The sequence below is a fragment of the Macaca thibetana genome, chromosome 2 (assembly GCF_024542745.1).
Source record: "Macaca thibetana thibetana isolate TM-01 chromosome 2, ASM2454274v1, whole genome shotgun sequence".
Classification (NCBI taxonomy): Eukaryota; Metazoa; Chordata; class Mammalia; order Primates; family Cercopithecidae; genus Macaca; species Macaca thibetana.
The window spans coordinates 39486021-39510038 of record NC_065579.1 but is presented as its reverse complement, the minus strand read 5'-3'; the positions used below and the strand labels follow the sequence as shown (position 1 = coordinate 39510038).

The following is a 24018-nucleotide window of genomic DNA, read 5'->3' as shown; positions in this document are numbered from 1 at the left end:
AGCAGATTCTCAATAAATGTTAAATTGAGTAAAACTGAATAATGATATGAGGAAAATTTTTTTAAAAAATGTTAAACCTGAAAATACAGATTAAGTTTCAAATGATTTTTTTGAAAATTCAGAATTTGCACAGTTTTGTATGGTATAAGAAGTGCAAAAGATCAGTAAAACCTAGAATGATCCTCTCTGGAAGCTTATATTTAAAAACATTATGTCTAAGACTAATTACACAATGTCAAAAAAAGAATGGCCTGGCGCGGGGGCTCACACCTGTAATCCCAGCACTTTGGGAGGCCGAGGCAGGCAGATCACTTGGAGGTCAGGAGTTCAAGACCAGCCTGACCAACATGGTGAAACTCCGTCACTACTAAAAATACAAAAATTAGCCGGTCATGGTGGCGCACACATGTAATTCCAGCTACTCGGGTGGCTGTGGCATGAGAATCATTTGAACCCAGGAGGCGGAGGCTACAGTAAGCTGAGATGGTGCCGAGTTTTGGGGGACACAAACACTCAGGTCATAGCACTTCCTGACCTCACAGTTCACCACAATTCTCTTAACCTTCACTAGTCCTTTTTGCATCAAACCTTTCTAACCCACTGCTTGACTCCAATTCTCTACTCTTTAGTAATAAAAGATCCACTATGAGAACTTTAATAGGAGATACAAGTTTAAATTTTAGTTCTGCTCCTGGCTCTGTGATCTTGGTCAAATTATTTAATCTTTTTTAAACTCCAGTTTCTAACACAAGAACAGAAAACCAAATACTTCCCCCTTGAGGGGGAAGGGTGGGCAAAGGAGAGTAAGAGAAAAGATAATGATTGGGTACTGGGCTTGATACCTGGGTGATGAAATAATATGTACAACAGGCCAGGCGCGGTGATGCACGCCTGTAATCCCAGCACTTTGGGAGACCGAGGTGGATGGATCACGTGACGCTGGGAGTTTGAGACCAGCCTGGCCAACATGGTGAAACCCCATTTCTACTAAAAATACAAAAATTAGCCAGGCGTGGTGGTGGGCACCTGTAATCCCAGCTACTCGGGAGGCCTAGGCAGGAGAATCACTTGAACCTGGGAGGCGGAGGTTGCAGTGAGCTGAGATCACGCCACTGCACTCCAACCTGGGCAACAGAATGAGACTCGGTCTCGGGGTGGAGGGGAAAAAAAGAAAGAAAGAAATAATATGAACAAACCCCCATGACATGTATTTACCTATGTAACAAACCTTCACATGTACCCCCAATCCTAAAAGTTTAAAAAAGAAAACTCCAGTCTCCTTGTTTGTACAATGGTGGTGTGTAAAAAAATAAATTCATAAAATGCTTGTAAAAAATTTTTTTTAATCTATATGTAAAGCACTTACAGTACATAGCAGGAACTCCATCAATGGTGGTTACTATTTTCCTACCTTCTAGTGCTTCTGGTGTTTAATTTTCAAAATTACTTAAACTTGGTCGGGCAAGGTGGCTCAGGCTTGTAATCCCAGCACTTTGGGAGGCTGAGACAGGCAGATCACTTGAGGCCAGGAGCTCGAGACCAGCCTGGTCAACATGGGGAAACCCCATCTCTACTAAAAATACAAAAAATTAGCCAGGCGTGGTGGCATACGCCTGTAGCCCCAGCTGCTTGGGAGGCTGAGGGACGAGAATCGTTTGAACCTGAGAGGCAGAGGTGGCAGTGAGCTGAGATGGCACTGGTGCACTCCAGCCTGGGTGGCAGAGGGAGACCACCTCAAGAAAAAAAAAAATTACTTAAATCTTTATTCTTGCATTATATAGCTGGACCTGGCTGTAGTTGGAAGGAAATTGCTCAGATCTAAGCACTGAGGAAGTGCACAATTCTGAGGCAGTTTTTTATTGTTAGCTTTGCTTAAATTAAAAAAAAAAAAAAAGTTTAGGGATAATTTCTGACCTTTCCCTCACTACGACCCACTGGTCTTCTCTCTTCCTATAGCACTGTTTCTTAACCAGAACAATGTATTATAAACTCCCCAAGAATTTTTAAGAACCTGGTTAAGCACTGTGAACATTCCTTCTTCATATGACAGCTGTGCTCCCTGAGGCAAGTCTCTGTGTCCATAAGTATTCCTTATGTGACCTGGTTTCCAAATCCTTGATATACTGGATGCCAGTATTTGGAAGCATCCAAGTTTCTCAATACCATTGTTAAAGAATATCTATCAAAAGTGGATTAATTACATCATGTTTTATATGGCCAACACACACATAAGGGAGTATACCTCCACCTAAGCACCTCTCATACTCATATCAGTGTCACCATGGACTGTGTTGAGACTTTTAGTACCTACATTACCACAGCAGCTCTTACTAAGATTTTTACTCATGTAAGCTGCTGCCAGGCTAGGTTCTCACCAATCTATACAATCCCTTTTAAAATTTTAATGTAGAGTTTTACAATACTGTCTGTTCTTATTCATCTTATTTCTATCTTAATTTTAGTTTCCAAATATATTTCTGAACCTAGTGTACTTATTAGTTAGTGATTGCAGTATTCCTTAGTTTAAGCACGTCGTTTTTCCTTCATCTGTATCACTGAGTAAGTGTTGAGAATTGGGCCAAAGAAAGTTTTCCTGCTGCTTCTAATTCCTTAGTGAACTACAATTCCATTCCCATGTTTCTACTTCTTCAAAACCAATTTCTCCCTCATTGCTTTCCCTCAATTCCTATGACACACCTAAGACTGCTTAGTTGTTTACAAGGATGTAAGACTTTTAGAGTTAGAAGGGACTTTCCAGGATCATTTAGTCTTGCCCAACTCTCTCCTTTACAAGGAACAGAAAATCACAAAAGTTCAGTTATATTTTGCAGGCCACATGGCATGTAAGTGATATCTGGGAACAGAACTAAGAAATACTAAATATAAATATATGGTATTCTTTCTATTACGGGTTTTTATTTAAATTTTTATATGTTCATCTGCTCATTTCATCCACACGAAATAAATTATTTTTTATTGTTTTATTTAAAACATTGTGCAATTTTTGTTTTCAAAGATATTCTGGCTGCCACACAAGAAGCACATAATGCTCTGTTTCTTCTACTTTGTAAGCCCATTCAGGGAGGAAGTAGATGAACAGCCTGTCTGACAAACTGACAAACTGCCTGGCAAAATAAATAAAAATCTGGGGTTGTTGCAGGGATTGAGCAAAGAAACATTTTGGTTACAGATTTCAAATCCTGACTCTCAGTCTGCAAATGCATTAACTATCAACTTCCTAAGACTCAGCAGAAAGAATAATTTTACCACTGTATTGATGATATATATTGAATCCTGTATCAATGATACAATGGATTTTTTTTTTTTTTTGCAATGTAGTCTTGCTCTGTCGCCCACACTGGAGTGCAGAGGCACAATCTTGGCTCACTGCAGCCCCCATCTCTGAGTTCAAGCGATTCTCCTGCATCAGCTTCCCAAGTAGCTGGGATTACAGGTGCCCGCCACCATGCCCAGCTAATTTTTGCATTTTTAGTAGAGACAGTGTTTCAACATGTTGACCAGGCTGGTCTCAAACTCCTGACCTCAAGTGCTCAGCCTCCCAAAGTGCTGGGATTACAGGCGTGAGCTGCCACGCCTGGCCACAATGGATTATTTTTATGTCATTTCTGGTTGATTTATGGTCAACATCACTTATGACTTAACCTAGATGTGAAATCCACTGTATTATTAAAAACAATCATCATATACCTCTCCACCAGAATGTAAGATCTGCTTAAGTTAGTATTAGTTTTTCACCCTATGATTTCTGCCTGGCTTGGAGTAGGCTCTCAATAAGAAGGTGTTGATAAACTAATGAGCAAATAAGTAAGTTCTTCCAAGGTAAAACTTACCCAAAAAATGAAAATGCAAAGATCTGAAATTTTAGTAACTCCGCAAAAAGTAAACGGAAGAGACATATTCCAGAGGGAGTCATTAAAGCTAACAAATGAGTCTTCACATTACAATTACAACATTCTTTTTCAACAAAGTGCTTATTCCTTTTCTCTTTTGCCCTTTTCTCTGGAATGTCTTGTCAGGTTACTCTTTGTTTCCTTAGGCTTGTTGTGCGTAAGAGACTTCTATAATAATTCCTCTGTTCATTTTTCTAGAAACACCAAGCAAATGTTCAAGGAGATCAAATCAAGTTCACTATATGATCATAAGGAGGCTACCAGCAGAACCAGCAGAATTAGGCTCTTATAAATTATTATTAGTACTACTTCATGACCCAAACTCAGTAACAGTCAATAATTCACTATGTATTTTCCTCTTTGTTGTACAGCTGTTCTCATAACTCATATCAAAATATCAAATCTCACATTCATCAAAACATCAATTTCTAGCAATACTACATTAAATAAAAATATTCTGTTTACTAGTGTTTTAATTAAAGATTATGTTTACACTGTTCCTCTAAAAAAAGTAAGTAAAAAGTAGTTTTTAAAAAGTTAATTCGGAAGTTGAGGATGAAGAAATTTGTTCACCTAATCCTTTTTTTCTAATGATTTTAATGTTTACAATTTATTTAATTCATTTCAAATGTCTGTGCTAAGTTGAAAATTACTGAATTAGAACTGCATCAAACTCAAACCAAAGGTTTATATCCTTTCTCTACTTGTTAAAACATTCATGCTAAAACATTTTAAAATTATTTTACTTACCAAGTCCAAACTACAATTTTTGGATATATCACCAATCATCTGGTTTATATTACATAAACATAATATAGTAGCTTACATAAACCCACCAAATAAGAGCTTTCCTTTAAATTTACAAAAGCAGAAAATCTAATTCACAACTTCAAGAAAACAATGGATTTAATAAACAGATTAACTTACTGAAAAAATCTTTAAAGACGTTTAACCAATCCATTTTGAGTAAAAATTCCGTGTTCTATTTTGTCAGTTTGTTAACACAGCTCAGGATAATTCTCAGTGAGCTTCCTGGTCTGTTCTGCAACACTGAAACTTCCCACACCCAATCCATGTGACCTGGCCCACATCCAGGCAATAGAAAATTTGAGGCTTCTCTTTACAAAACTTTTTTTCCTCTAAATTATAACACAGCCTGTATAACAAGTAAATAATCATGGCCAAAAATACGACCTTATTATTCAGACTTATTTTGGAAGAAGCTTTAAAGCACATGTATTTTTTATAGTTAAAATACATTCATGCATTAATCCTTTTGTTTTCTCCTTTTCCTTCTCAACTTTCAAACAATGTCTCCACCAGCACAATCATTGTGAAACAAATACATTAATTACACTGGACATTTAAGTTACCAAAAAGGGGCACAGAAATTATGAGAAAAGGGAAAAGGCTACCTAATGCAAAAGCTGGACTTACATCTCTTTACAGGCTAACTACAGATTACTAACTCAATGTTTCCAAGCACCCTGGAATATAGGTAGTAATAACTGTAATACAGTAATAAAGTTACCAGAGATTTCCTAAGACTTAGAGATAAAACTTTGATAAAACTGTCTCAGTAACATCAGAATGTAGTATGGAAGGCATCCCTGGGGTATTAACAAATAATAAAAATTATATCTAAATGGGCTTTTAGATTTATATACAGTAATATCTAATACTGGAATGCTTCCCCCCTTTGCTCTATTAGTTTTTTCACTATGTTTTGTTAATTACTGTCACATTCACTCTAATCCCAAGATACCACTGTCCTTTTAAAATGGAACAAAAAGTCTATCTGGGTATATGTTAGTACCCTGTGCACTTACCACTATGAGGCACACTTTCTTGAAAGAAATTACCTTAATTTCTCCCAATATCTCTAATCATCATGCTTTAAATAAATGGCCAGTATTTACAAAACCAGTATTCTTGATTCTAACCCTGTTCTCCTCTGCTACTGAAGGAAAATCTCTTTCTGATTTGTCTTCCATCGAAAAACTAAAAATAATGGTTTTAATTGCAAAACTTGAAAGTATTAAAAAAGTTACCTCAGCAGTTAAACATCACCATTATTATATCTACTTAATTATTACCTTTAGAACACTGGAAACATTTTTATCTCAGAAACTGATAATCTATTACTTTATACCTTACTCCAAATTGTACTATATTTTAGTTTTTGCAGTTTTACAATGGTTAAAAACATTAAATATTTGTATTTCATTATTAGAAGAACGTTCAAGAATAACAATAATGCTGAATAAGAACAAAAACTAAGTTGGGCATGGTAGTGAGCATCTGTAGTCCCAGCTACTCAGGAGGCTGAGGTGCGAGGGTTGCTTGAGCCCAGGAGTTCAAGTTTGGCCTGGACAACAGAGCAAGACTCCATCTCTACAAAAACCATAAAAAAATAAATAAAAACTAATGTAAAGTAGTGAGTCAACAGTATTTCATATTTATCAGTCATGCTATATTTCTCCCAAACTGCCTGTACAAGGAGAAATTGTACTTTTCTTCTATATGTAGACAAAGAACCATTACACAAATAGCATGTTTGCCTGAACACCAAAAATGAAATTCTGTCCCTCCCAATTCCTTCCTGTCAGCTAAGGAGAGTTTAATTTTTTATTTTACTTTTTTAAAGAAGAGGCCGTTCCTTGCCCATGCATATTTCCTTCCTATCAGCTTAGCCAAGTCCAGTGTGAAGTGGGCTCCACTGTCTCAGGCCCTAAGGGAGGGCCAGTAAAAATAAAAAACAAAAACTTTGGAGAAATAAAGACAGGGAAAAAGAGAAACAAAATAGAAAAGAGCTCTGTAGGTGCTAATGTACAGTAATGATCCACAGTTCTCTTATCAAATAGAAAAACAAAATGGTGGGTTTTAAGTGAAGTTCAAAACATAAAGTTATTAGATGTTAAAATTCATTATGTGCCATGTACATAAGTTGCCTTGGTGCCAAAGAGGCAATTCTGCCTATAAGTCTAAACTCCAACAGTCATTCATGGTCCAAAGAGCCCCTGCTAGAAGGTGAGAGTTAGTTCTACTCATTGGCACTACTCTGCCTTGACTTGGAGTGTGGGCCTAGATTTACAGAAACTGCATGTTAACACTTATGACCTTCACTGGTCTTCTGCATTGAACACCTGCTATGAGTCAAACTTACCTAGTCTTTGCCTTTTCAAGTCAATTATGCACACTGCTGCCAGAATTATGTACAAAGAACTAAGTTCCAGGTTTCATTTAAAACAAAGCTGCTTTTCTTTTAATAAAAAATATCTTACCTAAGGTATCCTTTAGGTTTTTTACAATAGATGCTTTCCGAGCACTATTTTTCCTTTCCACATAGTTAGAAGGCACAAAACCTGTTTTATTCATGGAATTTCGAACTCGCCACCAGGACTTAGAATCATCCAGAAGCCATAATCTCTCATTTTTCTTGATATCCAACTCTTGTTCTTGTTGGGCCACATAATCAAATTTGGCTACTACCACCACTTCTTCTGCCATCTTTCAGCAGCTTCAGCACTGTAAACACACGGAAAATATTTTTATGTAAGGTTGAAGTAGTATTAGTTCACATGCTTTTCAAAAGAGACACATCTAAAAATCTAAAGACATAAAGATGAAAAGTAAAAAACATGGAATAAAATACATGAGGCAAATACTAACTTAAAGAGACTGGTGTGGCCGTGCACGGCGGCTCATGCCCGTAATCCCAGGACTTTAGGAGGCCAAGGCAGGCAGATCACTTGAGGTCGAGTTTGAGACCAGCTTGGCCAACATGGTGAAACCTCATCTGTACTAAAATACAAAAATTAGCTGTGCGTGATGGTGCACGCCCGCAGTCCCAGCTACTCAGGAGGCTGAGGCATGGGAATTGCTTGAATCTGGGAGGCGAAGGTTGCAGTGAGTCAAGATCGCACCACTGCACTCCAGCCTGGCAGCAGAGGGAGAATCTGTCTCAATCAATCAACCAACCAATCAATAAAGAGACTGGTGCTGCTCTATTAGTATCAAACAAAACTTTAAGGGCAAAAACTATTACTAGCAAAAAAGTTCACTACCCAATGAAAAATATTCTACTCAATGTATGTAATATCTAAACTTTTATGTACCTAACAAGATAGTTCCAAAATATGTTGAGAGAACCAAAAGGAGAAACTGACAAAACCATTACCACAGAGGACAATTTTTAACATATTATCAGAGTAATAAAACAATCAAGGAAGTAAAAACAGCCGGGCCTGGTGGCTCACGCCTGTAATCCCAGCACTTTGGGAGGCCAAGGGGGGTGGATCACCTGAGGTCAGGAATTCAAGACTAGCCTGGCCAACATGGTGAAACCCCATCTCTACTAAAGGTACAAAAAATTAGCTGGGCATGGTGGCGGGCACCTGTAATCTCAGCTACTCGGGAGGCTGAGGCAGGAGAATCCCTTGAACCCAGGAGGCAGAGGTTGTAGTTAGCTGAGATCGTGCCACTGCACTCCAGGCCTGGGCGACAGAGCCAAACTCAGTCTGAAAAAACTAACTAACTAACTAACTGACTAACTAACTAACTAAATAAATACACTATTAAGGCTAGAGAAGAACCGATATCACAACCTGTAAATCAGACTTACTGGTTAATATACAGAATATTGCTTCCAAACAGAATACAAATGAAACACATACAAAAATTAATCAAATGCCAGGCCATAAAGAATGTCTCAACGTTCATGTAACTGGTATCCTACAACCACATTCTCCAACAACCATAACAAAAAGATAACTTTTGAAATACCACGTTTGGAAACTTCTAAAAACTAATGAATCTAAGAAGAAATCATATTGAATTTTAAAAATACTTAGAAGTAAATAATTTTAAAAACTACACATCTAACCCTGTGGTATACAGCAAGAGGAGTGTATATAGACAGATTTTCAGTTTTAAATAGTAACATTAAAAAATAAAAAGAGTGGCCGGGCGCAGTGGCTCATGCCTGTAATCCCAGCACTTTGGGAGGCTGAGGTGGGTGGATCACAAGGTGAGGAGATTGACACCATCCTGGCTAACACGGTGAAACCCTGTCTCTACTAAAAATACAAAAAAAATCAGCCGGGTGTGGTGGCAGGTGCCTGTAGACCCAGCTACTTGGGAGGCTGAGGCAGGAGAATGGTTTGAACCCAGGAGGCGGGGCTTGCAGTGAGCCAAGATGGCGCCACTGCACTCCAGCCTGGGCAGCAGAGCGAGACTCCGTCTCAAAAAATAATAATAAAAATAAAATAAAATAAATTAAAAAAGAGCTAAAAATAAATTAATGAACTGAGTATCTATCTTAAGCAGTTAGAAAAGTTAAAGAAACATTAGAAAAACAAATCCAACTAGAAAATGAGCAAAAAAACACAAAGAGCCATTCACTGAAGATTTACAGATGGCAAATAAGCAGATGAAAAGGTAATCATCATCATTAGGTATTAAGGAAATGCAAATTAAAACCACATTGAGATGTCACTACACACACTTGTCAAAATGGCTGAGAGTGGTAATACCAAATGCTGACAAGGGTAAGCTGAAATTGGATCACTCATACACTGCCGATGAGAGTGTAAAATAGTACAGATACTCTGCAAAATTGTCTAACAGCTTCTCGTAAAACTAAACATGCAACTACCATATAACCCAGCAACTGTACTCCTGGGTATTTATCCCAGAGAAATGAAGACTTATGTTTACATTTTACATGAATAACAGCAACTTTATTTCTAACAGTCAAACACCAGAAACCACCCAGATGTCCTTCAACAGGCAAATAATTAAACTGGTACGTTCATACCAAAAAGGAACAACTGATGCACGAAACCTGAATGAATCTCCAGGGAATTATAATTGCTCAGTGAAAAAAGCCAATCTCAAAGGTTAACTATATGACTCCATTTATATAAAACCCTCAAAATGACAAAATATGGAAATTAGAAACAGATTAGTAGTTGCCAGGGTTAACGGGGTAGTGGGAACAGGAGGGAAGTAAGTATGGCTATAAAAGGGCAACATGAAGAAATTTTGTAATATTCTTGTGATATTGTACTATACTTCTGCCAGATGTATTACCAGTGGAGGAAAACATACACTGGATTTCACAATAAGTTCTAAAGTTTTTCAGAATTGCATGTGGATCTATAATGATCTCAAAATAAAAAGTTTTATTAAAGTAAAAACTGAAAGAGAAAACACAAATAGTCAAAAAGTATTCAAAATATCCTGAATATCTTTATAATTAAAGAAATGAAAACTAAACTGAAATACCATACTTTATCAGGGTGACAAAAGTATCACCAATATTATCTAGTGCTCCTCAGAATGTACAAAAATAGCATTCTACATTACTGGTATAATAACTAAAAATTTATATAATGCTTTTAAGTCTTTTAGTTATGGCACTTTTCAACATATACAGAAGAGAGCAATAGTATAATGAACCCTATACCTATCACCCAACTTTATCAATATTATGACTTGTGGTTGGTTCAGCTATCCCCCTAATTTTTGGTGGGGGAACTGGAATCCCATGATTTCATTAAGTACTAACAGATTAAAAACCCATACCCCTTGAAAATGAACAAATCAAGGGCTCTTGACCTTTTCCCCTTTCTAACTCATTTATGCCAGAGATTGCAATTTGTGTGTATGTGTGAAAAATCAGACCTTGGTAATGACTTTGAGTGGGATATAAATAACTCTCACAAGCTTAGCATTCCAATAATGGAACACTAGGCAGAAATGGGTTAAGCCATGGACCTCCCCTCCTCCTGCCTTCCAGCAGTGTGGTGAAACACAGAACCTCTACTCACAATGTTTTTGATGCATAAAAATACACAAGATTGCAAATAAGTCAATTATACTAAAATTAAATTATCAGTATATTTTCCAAAGCTCATTTTGAAAAGGTGTTTCTTTATTAAGAACTCCTGCAACACTTACTTCATCTAATGCTAATATTCAATTTTTGCTGAGTGTATTTTTTTAAACATTTCTTACAGTTGGTGTGAACTGGGATCCAAACTAAGTCGATATACTGTACTTAAGCTGATATGTTTTAAGTCTCTGACACCATTCTCTTTCCCCACTCTATGTCATTTAAGAAGCTGGCTTCATTTGTCCTGTAGCATTTCCCACATCGTGAGTTTGGCTAATGTGTATTTTCATGGTGTTCCTCTATCCCTCTATCCCTCTATCCCCTATAAACTCGTAATTATTTCTAGAGGCTTTGCTTTTTCTAGGTCGTTTTGTCATTGTTGCAAGAATAATTCGTAAGTATTCTTGTGTACTTCTTACTGCCATTTATTAGTAGGCACATTATGTCTGCCTGAACCGTTTTCTGTGATGTTAAGACTGAATGGTAGATTTGTAGCACTGAACTGATTTATCCATTATAAAGTTCCCCCATCAAACCTCTACCCAATGGTTTTACCTACCACTGATGACTGCCTAGATCAACTATTTCAAAAATGATGATACGCTAGCTCTACCTGCTTTCAGAAACTGTGATTATTCTCGAAGAAAAATTTTGCCTAATTGTTCTATTACCCTAAGACATACAACCTTACAGAAAAGGTAGAATACATACTTCTGTGTGGTTATGACACCAACTGCACGTAGAGTTAAGCTCACTAGTTTCCATTTTTTGAAGATCACTTTATTTTCCCTTTTTAAAATGTAATTGTTTCGTAATTATGTAAAACATTTGGATGGTTCTAAAAGCTAAACTATCAAGCAAGGTAGAGGTTTAAATATCAAACATGTTTCAACATTATGTTTAATAGTGTTTATATTAATGTTTAAACATTAAATATGTTTAAATATCAAACATATTTAAAACACTTAGAGGTCTTCTTCCATACCTTCTCTTATCTCTCTCCTCTCCCATCCACCCAACTGGACAGTCATTTATTTGTTTTGGTTTATGTTTCTATTTTTTTAAAAAAATATTTTAAGGAAAGTATTCAAGAAAAATATATAAGAAAATTAAAAATTCTAATTTTTATCTACCCCCACAACAAAACACACACACACATGCACACAGGTGCGCATGCACACGCATACACACAGGCATAGACTATACTGTCTGAATCTTTTCATTTTTAGTTTAACTATATATCCTTAAGATCATTCCACAGCAGCATATGAGACTTCCTTTACTAATATATCTACTACTTCTAACAATTGCAGAGTGCTTCATCATTATGTAAATAGCACTTTCTTCAACTAGACCTTACTGAAGGTTAATGGGTTGTTTCTAATTTTCTGGGATTAAATAATGCTGCAATGAACAGCCTCATATACATGTCATTTTGATTTTGTTAGTGTACCTTTGGGTTGGAATCATAGAAGAATGCTGAGTTATAGCTAAGGTTTGTATAGTTTTGTGAGATATTGCTAAATTCTGTATTCATAAACTATTTTTTAAAATTCCTAATATAATATATCAGTGATTATTTCCCCACAGCCTTGCCAACAAACTATGTTGTCAATCTTTTGGATTTTTGCCAATCTAATAGGAGAGAAATAGTGTTTCAGAGTTGTAATTTGTATTTCTCTTATTACAGTGATATGTTTTCCCATATTTAAGGGATATTTACTTTTGTCTGTGTGAACTATTTGTTCATATCTTTCCCCCATATCCTAGAATAATGACTGCAACTCCATAAAGTTCCTTACCTGAAAAGGTTCCACACAGCCAGAATTTACCATTTGTTCCAGCCAAAATCTGGTGATAGGCAGATTGGTTGCCTGAACCCCCATTTAGAGCAGTTACCTTAGAAAGCTTGAAATTATAAATCCCTTCTCTGCCCCTTTGTGACATAAATCTTCTACCATCGAGAACTATCTTCTCAAGGACCTGAGAACTATCTCTTTGAAATGCAAACAATCAAAAAGATAACTTTCACTTTTGTTCCCAGTCCCTGGTGAGTGGGTAAGGGCCAAACATTGGTGGGCCTAATTTGCATCACTGCCTCCTGTCATAAATACAAGTTTGTTTCTCTTCCAGATAAATGCCAATAACAAACCCGGATTGCCTACTCACATGGACTACCTACTCCCCTTAAAAACCACTCACTGGCCGGGCATGGTGGCTCACTCCTGTAATCCCAGCACTTTGGGAGGCCGAGGCGGGCAGATCACGAGGTCAGGAGATTGAGACCATCCTGGCCAACATGGTGAAATCCAGTCTCTACTAAAATACAAAAAAATTAGCCAGGTGTGGTGGTGTGTGCCTGTAGTCCCAGCTACTCAGGAGGCTGAGGCAGGGGAATCGCTTGAGCCTGGGAGGCAGAGATTGCAGTGAGCTGAGATCACGCTACTGCACTCCAGCCTAGCGACAGAGAGAGACTCCATATCAAAACAAAAACAAAAACAAAACAAAAAAATCACCTTTCTTTTCCTTAGCAATGTCTTTCCCTTAGTACACTCAACCCTTAAAAAGTCTCTTCCCCTTTTGTTTTGGCCAAAGTGAGTTGAGTTCACACTGGACTCTCTTCCCTACTGCAGTAGTTAGTTAATAAAATCTATCCTTACCATTTTAACTAGTGTCCAGTTTACCTTTGACATCTATAATTCTAGTTATGGACCAACGTAAGTACTGGGCTCTCCCAAATTGGAAATGCATGGAATATCCAAAGAAGCATCACAAAGGCATTAAGAAATGAAGTACAATATAAACACCACTGAAGCCCCACGCATCCCTCCATAAAGCAAAGATGCAAACACCACAGCAAAAGTTTAGAAAATGAAACCACTATTGGAACTACTGCCCACAGTTCCTCTGCTTCCTAGATCCTATGTCTTACTTTTTCTTGCTTTACCCTTCGTTTTGCTGGAGCACGTCCTCTAGTTGTTTCCTGAGTTAAGAATATATTGGAATTAAATTTTTTTAGAATGTGTATCTGAAAATGATTTTGTTCTCTCATACATGATTGGTAGTTTGGCTATCTATATACAGGGGACTTATTGTTTAATGGGTACAGAGTTTAAGTTCTGCAAGATGAAGATTATTCTAGAAATAGATGGTTGTACAACAATGTGAATATACTTAATGCCAATATTTTCAGCCAGGTGAACCAGGAAAAGGAGTCATAATGGATTAAAGTCCATCCTAACGACCTCATTTTACCTCAGTTACCTCTTTGAAGACACTATATCCAAATATAGTCACATTATGAACTACTAGGGGTTAGGACTTCAGTGTGTGAATTTTTGAAGGGACAAAATTCAGTTCATAACATTTGTTTTTACCACAATTTTTTAGAAATTTAAAAATATCATTACAATAAACTATAAGGCCATTTATGTGTAATTCCCATATAGTACAGTAAGAATTAATGTACTTACATGTTAATTATGACATTAAATTCATTATGTTACATGTTTTCATAATTGGTGGTTTATATCTAATTTGCCCATAATTTGGCAAGATTATTTATTGCTCTTACTTTTGTAGTCACATAATGGCTTCTTTCTTTAGATAAAATGTAATAATCTTCAGATTATAGGATGATACTGATCTTGGATCAGTTTATTATAGTTCAGAGGGGTAATAAAAGTAATATTTTATAATGTCTAACAAAATAATCATATAGAGAGTAATGTCATATATCTAAGACATTTATAAGTTTGTTGAAGAAACAGAATTATAGTTGAGGTTTTTTTTAAAGAGCAAACTTTTTGCCTATCTTTCTTTATTCTCATTCCTTGGCTCTGTCTCCTAGTCTCTACTAACCTCAGTAAACATTTGTTGAGTGAATAAGTGAATAAATTGTGCTATGCACAGTACTTTTGCCTTTGTCATTGTTTTGTGCCTTCTCATACTGGGGATGATTTCAAAGTGATATTTCCAAAAGTCGACAGAATTAGATGGAATTTTATTTGACGTACACTGTTTTAGAAAAAAAAAACCTAATTTTTAAGTAGCCTTTATTTCTGACTAGCCTGTAATTTTTTGTTTTCCCAGTGGAGGGATCTGTTTCATCAGTTGTTTCATTAGTAAGAGTATTTACCAATATAAATTACTTGATGAGATACTAAGGTTTAAAAAGTTGAAGAGAATAAAATCATCTTATGAATTGCCTTGTCTTTTTGCATTACCTACAGCATATCCAAGTTAGTTAATGGGGACTTTTTCCCCCTTCATTGTTTACTGCGAGATCTGTACCCCAACCAAACTTCCGGACTTAGTCACTTGGGTATTGTTACTTAGCTGATTCTTATCAGAAGCAGGAAATTGTCAAGTTATGTGTTAAAGTACAACAGAATCCAAAACTGAACAAGAGATTTCCCTTTAGAATTTTATTTTATTGCTAGCTGGTTCCTTACATTTTCCTTAGAGTGTAACTACTGACTTGCCAAAAAAGGTCCTATTTATCATGACCTATATACACAGCAAACAGTATCCTTCCTCAGAGTTTACACATCATACACAATATGACTGACTAAATGATTTGACAAACTTGGTATCATTAATATATAGCTACACCTACAGAATTTATAAAAGTAGCTTGGGAAAGAACGTTTTGTCTAGCATTATTCATGTATTTACATTAGCAGTTCTCTAAGAAACGGTTACTAAAATGGATCTCTTAAGGAGTCTATGGAGCCAAAACTATTTTCATAATACTAGAATGTTAATTTCCTTTTTCACTGGAGATTCCAGAGGCTACATGAAATTCAATTACATTGTCAGTATTTGTAAGATCTGCAAAACTCTGTCAATATATATTGAGAAATGATACATAACAGATGGATAAAAATAGGGCCATATTTTTTTTTTTGCTGTTTATTTTACATACAGTGACATTTATACTGTTTGGAGTGAATAAAATTTGACAAACACTTAAGAGTTATGTAATCGCCGCCATAATCTAAATAAGAACAGTTCTATCACTCCCTCTCAAGAAAAAAAAAAAGAATTGCTTCTTGCTTTGTATTCAAACCCATCCCCAACCATTAGTTTGTGACAACTATTGATCTATTTTCTGTCCCTATGTAGTTTTGCCTTTTCCAGAATGTTACATGTAGCTGCTGAGTCTGGCTTTTCCAGTTAACATAATGTATTTGCTTCATTTGTGGTGTTGTGTAAATCAGTACGTCATTCCTTTTTAGCACTGAGTAGTCCATTGTATGGATCAACCATCATTTATTTAATGAGAATTTTATAAATTTCAAGAAAAACTAAGTTAAACAAGAAAAGAAATTTAATCATATGAGGTAAGCCAGTAATAAACAATACTCACATGGTTACATGGTGATTAATGAAAACACTGAATATATATCATTTTATCAAGAAAATGAGGCCAAGAAAGGTTACATGAATTAATACAGCTGGCCTTCAGTATCTAAGGCAGGACTGTCCAATATTTTGGCTTTCCTGGGCCACACTGGAATAACTGTCTTGGGTCACACATAACATACACTAAACTAACGATAGCTGACGAGCTTAAAATAATCACCAAAAAATCTCATCATGTTTTAAGAACGTTTATGACTTTGTGTTGGGCTGCATTCAAAGCCATCCCGGGCTGCATGCAGCCCACAGGCCACAGGTTGGGTAAGCTTAATCTAAGGGAAATCAGTTACAGTTTCCTCCTCTTCAATACCAAAATCCAGAGATGCTTAAGTCTCTTATATGAAAATGGCCTAGTATTTGTACATAACCTATGCACAACCTCATGTATACGTTGTCATCTCTAGATTACTTATAATACTTAATATAATAAAATGTGAATAGTTGTTTCACTGTATTGGGTTTTTTGTTTGTATATTTTAATTAGCGTTTCTTTTTTTTTTCAGAATGTTTTTTACTTGTGGTTGGTTGAATCTGTGGATGCAGAACCCAGATATATGGAGGGCTGACTGTATCTTCATTTATCTTAATAGAAATGAACTAAAAGATAATATATATATATATATTATTTAGACACGTATCTGTGTCCGGAATTGGTGGGTTCTTGGTCTCACTGACTTCAAGAATGAAGCCACGGACCCTCACGGTGAGTATTTTTTTTATTTTACTTTATATTTTTTTTGAGACGGAGTCTGGCTCTCACCGGGGCTGGAGTGCTGTAGCATGATCTTGGCTCACTGCAAGCTCCGCCTCCTGGATTCACGCCATTCTCCTGCCTCAGCCTCCTGAGTAGCTGGGACCACAGGCACCTGCCACCACGCCTGGCTAATTTTTTGTATTTTTAGCAGAGATGGGGTTTCACCGTGTTATCCAGGATGGTCTGGATCTCCTAATCTCGTGATCCGCCCACCTCGGCCTCCCAAGTGTTACAGGTTTTAAAGGTGGTATGTCCAGAGTTTGTTCCTTCAACGTTCAGATGCGTCTGGAGCTTCTTCCTTCTGGTGGGTTCATGGTCTTCCTGACAGCAGTGAAGCTGCAGACCGTCCTGGTGAGTGTTACAGCTCATAAAAGCAGCATGGACCCAAACAGTGAGCAGCAGCAAGATTTACTGCAAAGAGGGAAAGAACAAGGCTTCCACAGTGTGGAAGAGAACCTGGTTGCCCCTGCTGGCTCAGGCAGCCTGCTTTTATTTCCTTATCTGACAAACCCCCCCGCCCCCCACATCCTGCTTATCGGTCCATTTTACAGAGAGTTGATTGGTCCGTTTTGACAGAATGCTGAGTGGTCCGTTTTGACAGAGTGCTGATTGGTGCATTTACAATCCTTGAGCTAGACACAGTGCTAGACAGAGAAGTTCCCCAGGTCCCCACTAGGTTAGCTAGACCCAGAGTTAGCTAGACACGGAGTACCAATTGGTGTATTTACAAACCTTGAGTCAGACACAGAGTACTGATTGGTGTATTTACAAACCCTGAGCTAGACACAGAGTGCTGATTGGTGCGTTTACAATCCTTGAGCTAGACACAGAGTGCTGATTGGTGTATTTATGATCCTCTAGCTAGACCTAAAAGTTCTCCAAGTCCCCACCAGATTAGCTAGATACAGACTGCTGACTGGTGCACATACAATCCTCCCGCTAGATACAAAAGTTCTCCAAGTCCCCAACCGGCTCAGGAGCCCAGCTGGCTTCACCTAGTGGATCCTGCACCGGGGCTGCAGGCGGAGCTGCCAGCCAGTCTCAAGCCGTGCCTGCACTCCTCAGCCCTTGGGCTGTCGATAGGACTGAGCTCCACGGAGCTGGGGGCGGCGCCCGTCGGGGAGGCTCTGGCCTAGCGGGAGCCCACAGCAGGGGCGGAGCTCAGCCAGGGCGGGATGCAAGTCCCGGGCCCTGCCCCCTGGGGAGGCAGCTAAGGCCCAGCAAGAATTTGAGTGCAGCACCAGCAGGCGGCACTGCTGGGGAATGCGGCGCAACCTCTGCAGCTGCTGGCCCGGGTGCTAAGCCCCTTACTGCCCTGGGCCGGCGGAGCCCGCTGCTCCGAGTGCGGGGCCCGCTGAGCCCGCGCCCGCCAGAATTCGCCCTGGCCTGTGAGCGCCACGCGCGCAGCCCGGGTTCCCGCCCGCGCCTCTTCCTCCACACCTCCTGGCAAGCAGAGGGAGGCAACCCTGCCTCCGCCAGCCCAGAGAAGGGCTTCCACAGTGCCGTGGAGGGCAGAAGGGCGGGCCAAAGGGCTCCTCAAGCGCCGCCAGAGTGGACGCCGAGGTTGAGGAGGTGCTGAGAGTGAGGGCTGCTAGCACATTGTCAACTCTCATATCTATAAAGAGTATCAGAAGAAACAGCTTTAAAAAATTGAAAGCGATTACCCATTGAGTCAAGGCAGAGGATAAACAAGGGGGAGAACAAAGAAACGCTAGCTATGTCTGTGGCACTATTTGGGACTTTATGTTCATATACTACTTTGATAATTTTAAAAAATAATGTAGAAAATCTCAATGACTCCTTAAAAATCAAAATTAAGTCAATGAAAATTAAGTTACTTTTAAGCTATACCAGCATCCATTCTCTCTTCTTTTTGTAACAATATCTCAACTTTCTTCTGATTAACTATTCTCCACAACCCCATCCCCCAATTCTATTTCTAAATTATTCAGGTAGAGTTCCATCAACTCAGGAGCAGAATATGCAACTCACCGCATGATCAATCAGAATGTTAAATTCCCTTATTCTTGTGACTAATTCAAGAATGAACTTAAAACCCAAGTTATTCACTCAGAAAGACTCCTGGAATGTCTGTAGGAGCTACTGGAAAGATACTCTCTTTTCCCAATGGCCTTAACTTGACAGCATGAAAACTTCAGAGTAGATGTCACCATGTAAAACCTGACAATGAAGCTGAGAGGATTAAATTCCATTTTTTGAGCCCCGAGACTAGTAAATTCTCAATCCAGATTCTATGTGAAGTTTTCATTATGTAAACCAAAAATTACCTGCCTGCTAAAACAAAACAAATAAGGAAAATATACAGAACAATAGGCATCTGGACTGAAGAGTATCAAATTTAAAAGAGAAAAAAAAAAAAAACAAAAAAAAAACTCTGTATGAAAGATTCCAGATGGAGAAAAATGAACAAAAGGATAAAAACGTCAGAGGGAGAATTAAGGAAACCCTAACACTAGCAATAACAGATATTCCCAGTTTTACAACATGTATGTCTACATTTTGGATTGGGCTTAATGAAAGCTAAGAATGAATGCTATATGGAGCTTATAAACAACCAAACTACTGATTTTACCATATTTACCAGTTATTTTTGAGGTCCTACTAATATGTGCCAGGTACAGTATGAGCTATATAGCTTACAAAGCTAAATCAAGTATAGTGTCTATCCTGGAAAAGCTTTCAGGCTTGTGGGAAAAGTTCTGTATTCCTTGTTAATATTATTTTATCTATACTGCTGACTGACTTTAAACTTATCCTGATTCCATCAGCATCATAAACTATGCCAACTGCACATTTGTAAATTAGGTCCAATGTGCAGCTACCTGTTCATACATTTAGCCAACTCTGGCTGGATCAATAAAACCACCCATCTTTTCACTTTATAAACTCTTAGCTCCCAGAATCCTCCATATAAACAATTTATTTTTAAATGTAATGTAAAAACAAATGGCCTGCCTTGAACTCTAAAGGTGTAAACAACAAAAAGAATAATGATCCTGGGGACAGGCCAGGTGTCAGGTATAAAACAGGACAGATCCAGAGAAGCAGCATAAGAAATTTATACCCACTGGTTGTAAGATACAGACTGTGGATTCTGGTTTTATTCTCCTCACAAAGGGTGATGCCAAAAAGGGAAGCACTAATATTGGGGGAGAGCTTACTGATGTATTTGTCATCCATTGTGAAGGTTCTGGGAATTACCTTCCTGAGGCATGGAAGCAGAGATTTTATTCAACCTAAACCACCTCTAACTCGTAAGTGCTGTGGGAAAGAACTGTTATAAATAAAGAAACATGACGGTTTACCTAAGGAGAACTGACCTAAGTAACTCGACCCTCAAAAATAAAACAGGAGTCACAAACTAGAAACCAGAGGCATGACGGGAAAAGTGGAAGAGATAAGCTATCCTTTATTTCCCTTTTACTATTATCTCTAAATTGCTTCCATATTTGGTTACATGGGCTGTAAGGTAGAGGGCACTAGGAAGACTGTCTAGATTCTCCAATTTTCCAAAAGCTGGAGAAAACTCCCCAAAGGATTGTGAAGGTTAAAACAACTTTAAAGATGCAAAGTAAAATATAGTCTCTGAGATATGATTCAAGGAAAAAATGAGAATAGGAACCAGGCCAAGCCTGAGAAGGATCTATGAGGCTTAACATAGACAGGGGTGTCCAATCTTTTGGTTTCCTTGGATCACACTGGAAGAATTATCATCTTGGGCCACACATAAAATACACTAATGATAGCTGATTCGGGGGCGGGGGGAAGGGCTCATAATATTTTAAGAAAGTTTACAAATTTGTGTTGGGCCACATTCAAAGCTGTCATGGGCCGCATGCTGCCCATAGGTTGGACAAGCTTGACATAGAACATGTCACATTGTTCTCACATAAACTGAAGCAATGCTCCACAGGTGCCTGCAAACTGTTGATTACTGCACACACAGGGACTAATTCATAAGGGAAAATTCTTCTTCTGTAACACCCCATCTAGCTCCTTCAGACTATCCCTAAATGTCTCAGTATTATTTGACATTTTATACTATGTTTACCTATTACATATGAATTTACATTTGAAATTACATATGAAATTACAAATGTACAATTTTTCACCTTAGGCAACTTGTTTATCTTACCCTAGTTTTCAGCCCTGTTTGGCTGCCCCTATAAGCAAAATATGCTTATAATAAATTCATTTTCCCTCCTAGCCACACACTCGGGTTGTAGCCACTGCTCTGCCATTAGTTATCACTCAGGGCCTGTCATACCAACCTCCCAGAAACTCCATTTCCTTATCTACAACATAAGGGAATTGAACTGGATAATATAAAAAAAGTCTCTTTTACTGTTAAAATTACAATTTCAATTTTTTGAACTAAACAAACTTAGTTTTGTTTTCTAAGTTTTTCATTACATTAAACCCTCATTATTCTGATCCTTACTCTTCTAATTATCATATTTCAGTGTCACTCCAAGTTATACATATTTCCAAAAGAATATACACAAACTAACACAGAGGACCCTAAGACTATAATTTCCCCATGCTTTACATTATTATTAAGGTTTAGATTGTGTCATCTCTTCTAGTAAGCATATTCATAAAACCTGAATATGCTTACTTCAATGTTCTCTCCAAATCTCATGTTGAAATTTGATCTCCATCTTGGAAGTGGGGCCCAATGGAAGGTGTCTGGGTCGTGGAAGTGGATCCCTCATGAATACATTACTGCCATCCCTCTTGAGTGAGTTCACATACATAAAACCTGTGTTAACCCGAAATATCAGACATATTTAACTTATGACTAATCATAACATTTGAGTATTTTTCATATTAATTGCTGCACTTAATTCCAATTCCCCCTCATGCCTTAAATGAATTTATGTCATTTTTATCATAAAATGGTTTTAGGACTCTACCACTTAGCCCTAGATACGGTTTGGATTTGTGTCTCCATCCAAATCTTATGTCGAATTGTAATCCCCAGGTGACTGGAGATGACTGTGAGATGACTGGATCATGGGAGCAGATTTCTCCCCTTGTTGTTCCGTGATAGTTGTTGTTCCACGATGAGTTATCATGAGACCTGGTTGTTTAAAAGTATTTGGCTAGGCCGGGCACAGTGGCTTACGCCTGTAATCCCAGCACTTTGGGAGGCTGAGGCGGGCAGATCACCTCGGGTCAGGAGTTCAAGACCAGTATGGCCAATGTGGTGAAACCCTGTCTCTACTAATAATATAAAAGTTAGCTAGGCATGGTGGTGCACACCTGTAATCCCAGCTACTTGGGAGGCTGAGGCAGGAGAATTGCTTGAACCTGGGAGGCGGAGATTGCAGTGAGCCAAGATGGCTCCACTGCACTCCAGCCTGGATGACAGAGTGAGATTCCATCTCAAACAACAAAAAAAAGTAAGTGTTTGGCACCTTCACCTTCACTCTCTTCCTTCTGCTCTGGCCATGCTTCCTATACAGCCTGAGAAAACTGTGAGCCTTTTAAACCTCTTTTCTTTATAAATTACCCAGTCTCATGTAGTTCTTTATAGCAACATAAGAGTAGACTAATACAGCCCTATTAAAGTTTATCATGTCTCCCATTGTCATTTTGGCCTATGCATGCCATAAGACCTACTGGAGTTACAGGGAACCAGTACACTCCGTACATTCTTACTTAAAAATCCTGGGTATACAAGAACTTTGCAACTTCTACAATATTATTGCATAGACACACCTTCATACACTTTTCCCTGCAATACTTTCTGCTTCTGTGATCTATAATTCAAGAAAAAGTACCACCATAAATCCAGTAGTCTGGATTAGTTAATGCTACTACGTCAACCCCCCACAGACCCAATCATGTCCCTTTTATCTTCTTAACAGGACTCAAATGAATCCATGTATCTCCATTCTCACTACTACTACACCTTAGTAGTAATGCGACCTACTTGGTGAAGCCTCCTTAAGGTGTGTATTAGTCCGTTTGTGTTGCTACAAAGGAATGCCTGAGGCTAATCTATAAAGAAAAAAGGCTTATTTGGCTCACAATTATCATGGCTAGAAAGTTCAAGATTGGGCATCTACATCTGGTGAGGACCTCAGAAGGCTTCCACTCATGAGAGATGGCAAAGACAAGCCAGCATGTACACAGATCACATGATGAGAGATGAAGCAAGAGAGAGAACGGGGAGGTATCAGGCTCTTTTTAACAACTGGCTCCCACAGGAACTAACATAGTGAGAACTCACTTACTTAAGAGGGATGGCAGTAATGTATTCATGAGGGATCCACTCCCACGACCCAAACACCTCCCAACAGGCACCACTTCCAACATGGGGATCAAATTTCAACATGAGATTTGGAGAGAACATTCAAACCATAGCAAGTGATCTCCCAGTTTCAAGTCCCAGTATATTCTAGCTGGAAGCATTTAGTTGTCACATTAGGGGGCAAGAAAGATCTGAAACACAAATTCCTCCTATAAATGTTTGCTAACTGAAGATGAAAGCTAAATAAAAGGTCTCAAACGGATTTTGAGTGATAATGAATTTACTATTCTTGAGTTCCTCAAAATTAAGGAGAAAAAGAACTCTTCTAACTCTAATGAAACTTTTTTAAAATGTATTAGAGGATTCTGGGGAGAAAGCAGAGTAGGAAGCAACAAGAATCTCCTCTCTACCTAGACAACAATTGTACTAGTATAATCTGTCTTATGTAAATATTTTGGAACTTTGGAGCACATTCTAAGGCTTGCAATTTCCAGGGAAAGGGTTAGAAATAAACTGCTGTTACTTTTAGTCAATTTCACCTCTTAGTTCAGCAGTGACTACCCATTCCCCAATCCCCAGGCAGACATGCATGTGTTCCACAGCTTTAGGGCAATAAGGCCTGTCCTCCAACTATCAGGTATCTATGCTCTGACAGCTAAATGTGCTTTCTGATTACTGAGATACATACACAGAAGCAGGCAACTACTGATTCACCTCCCTCCCAATAGCTAGAGGCCACTGCTCCCCGCAG

General features: G+C 38.2%; 1 protein-coding gene across 7 annotated transcripts in view; it reads right to left on the bottom strand.

Moving 5' to 3' along the window:
- The window catches only part of NCK1 (NCK adaptor protein 1), a 91787-nt gene that overhangs the window by 13614 nt on the left and 54155 nt on the right, over positions 1 to 24018 (bottom strand). For 6 of the 7 annotated variants that reach the window (XM_050779647.1, XM_050779644.1, XM_050779649.1 and 3 more), the window contains one exon: positions 7196 to 7439. In XM_050779647.1, the coding sequence (XP_050635604.1) occupies positions 7196 to 7421 (226 nt within the window). In that variant the 5' untranslated portion in view covers positions 7422 to 7439. The other variant, XM_050779650.1, reaches the window with a different exon arrangement.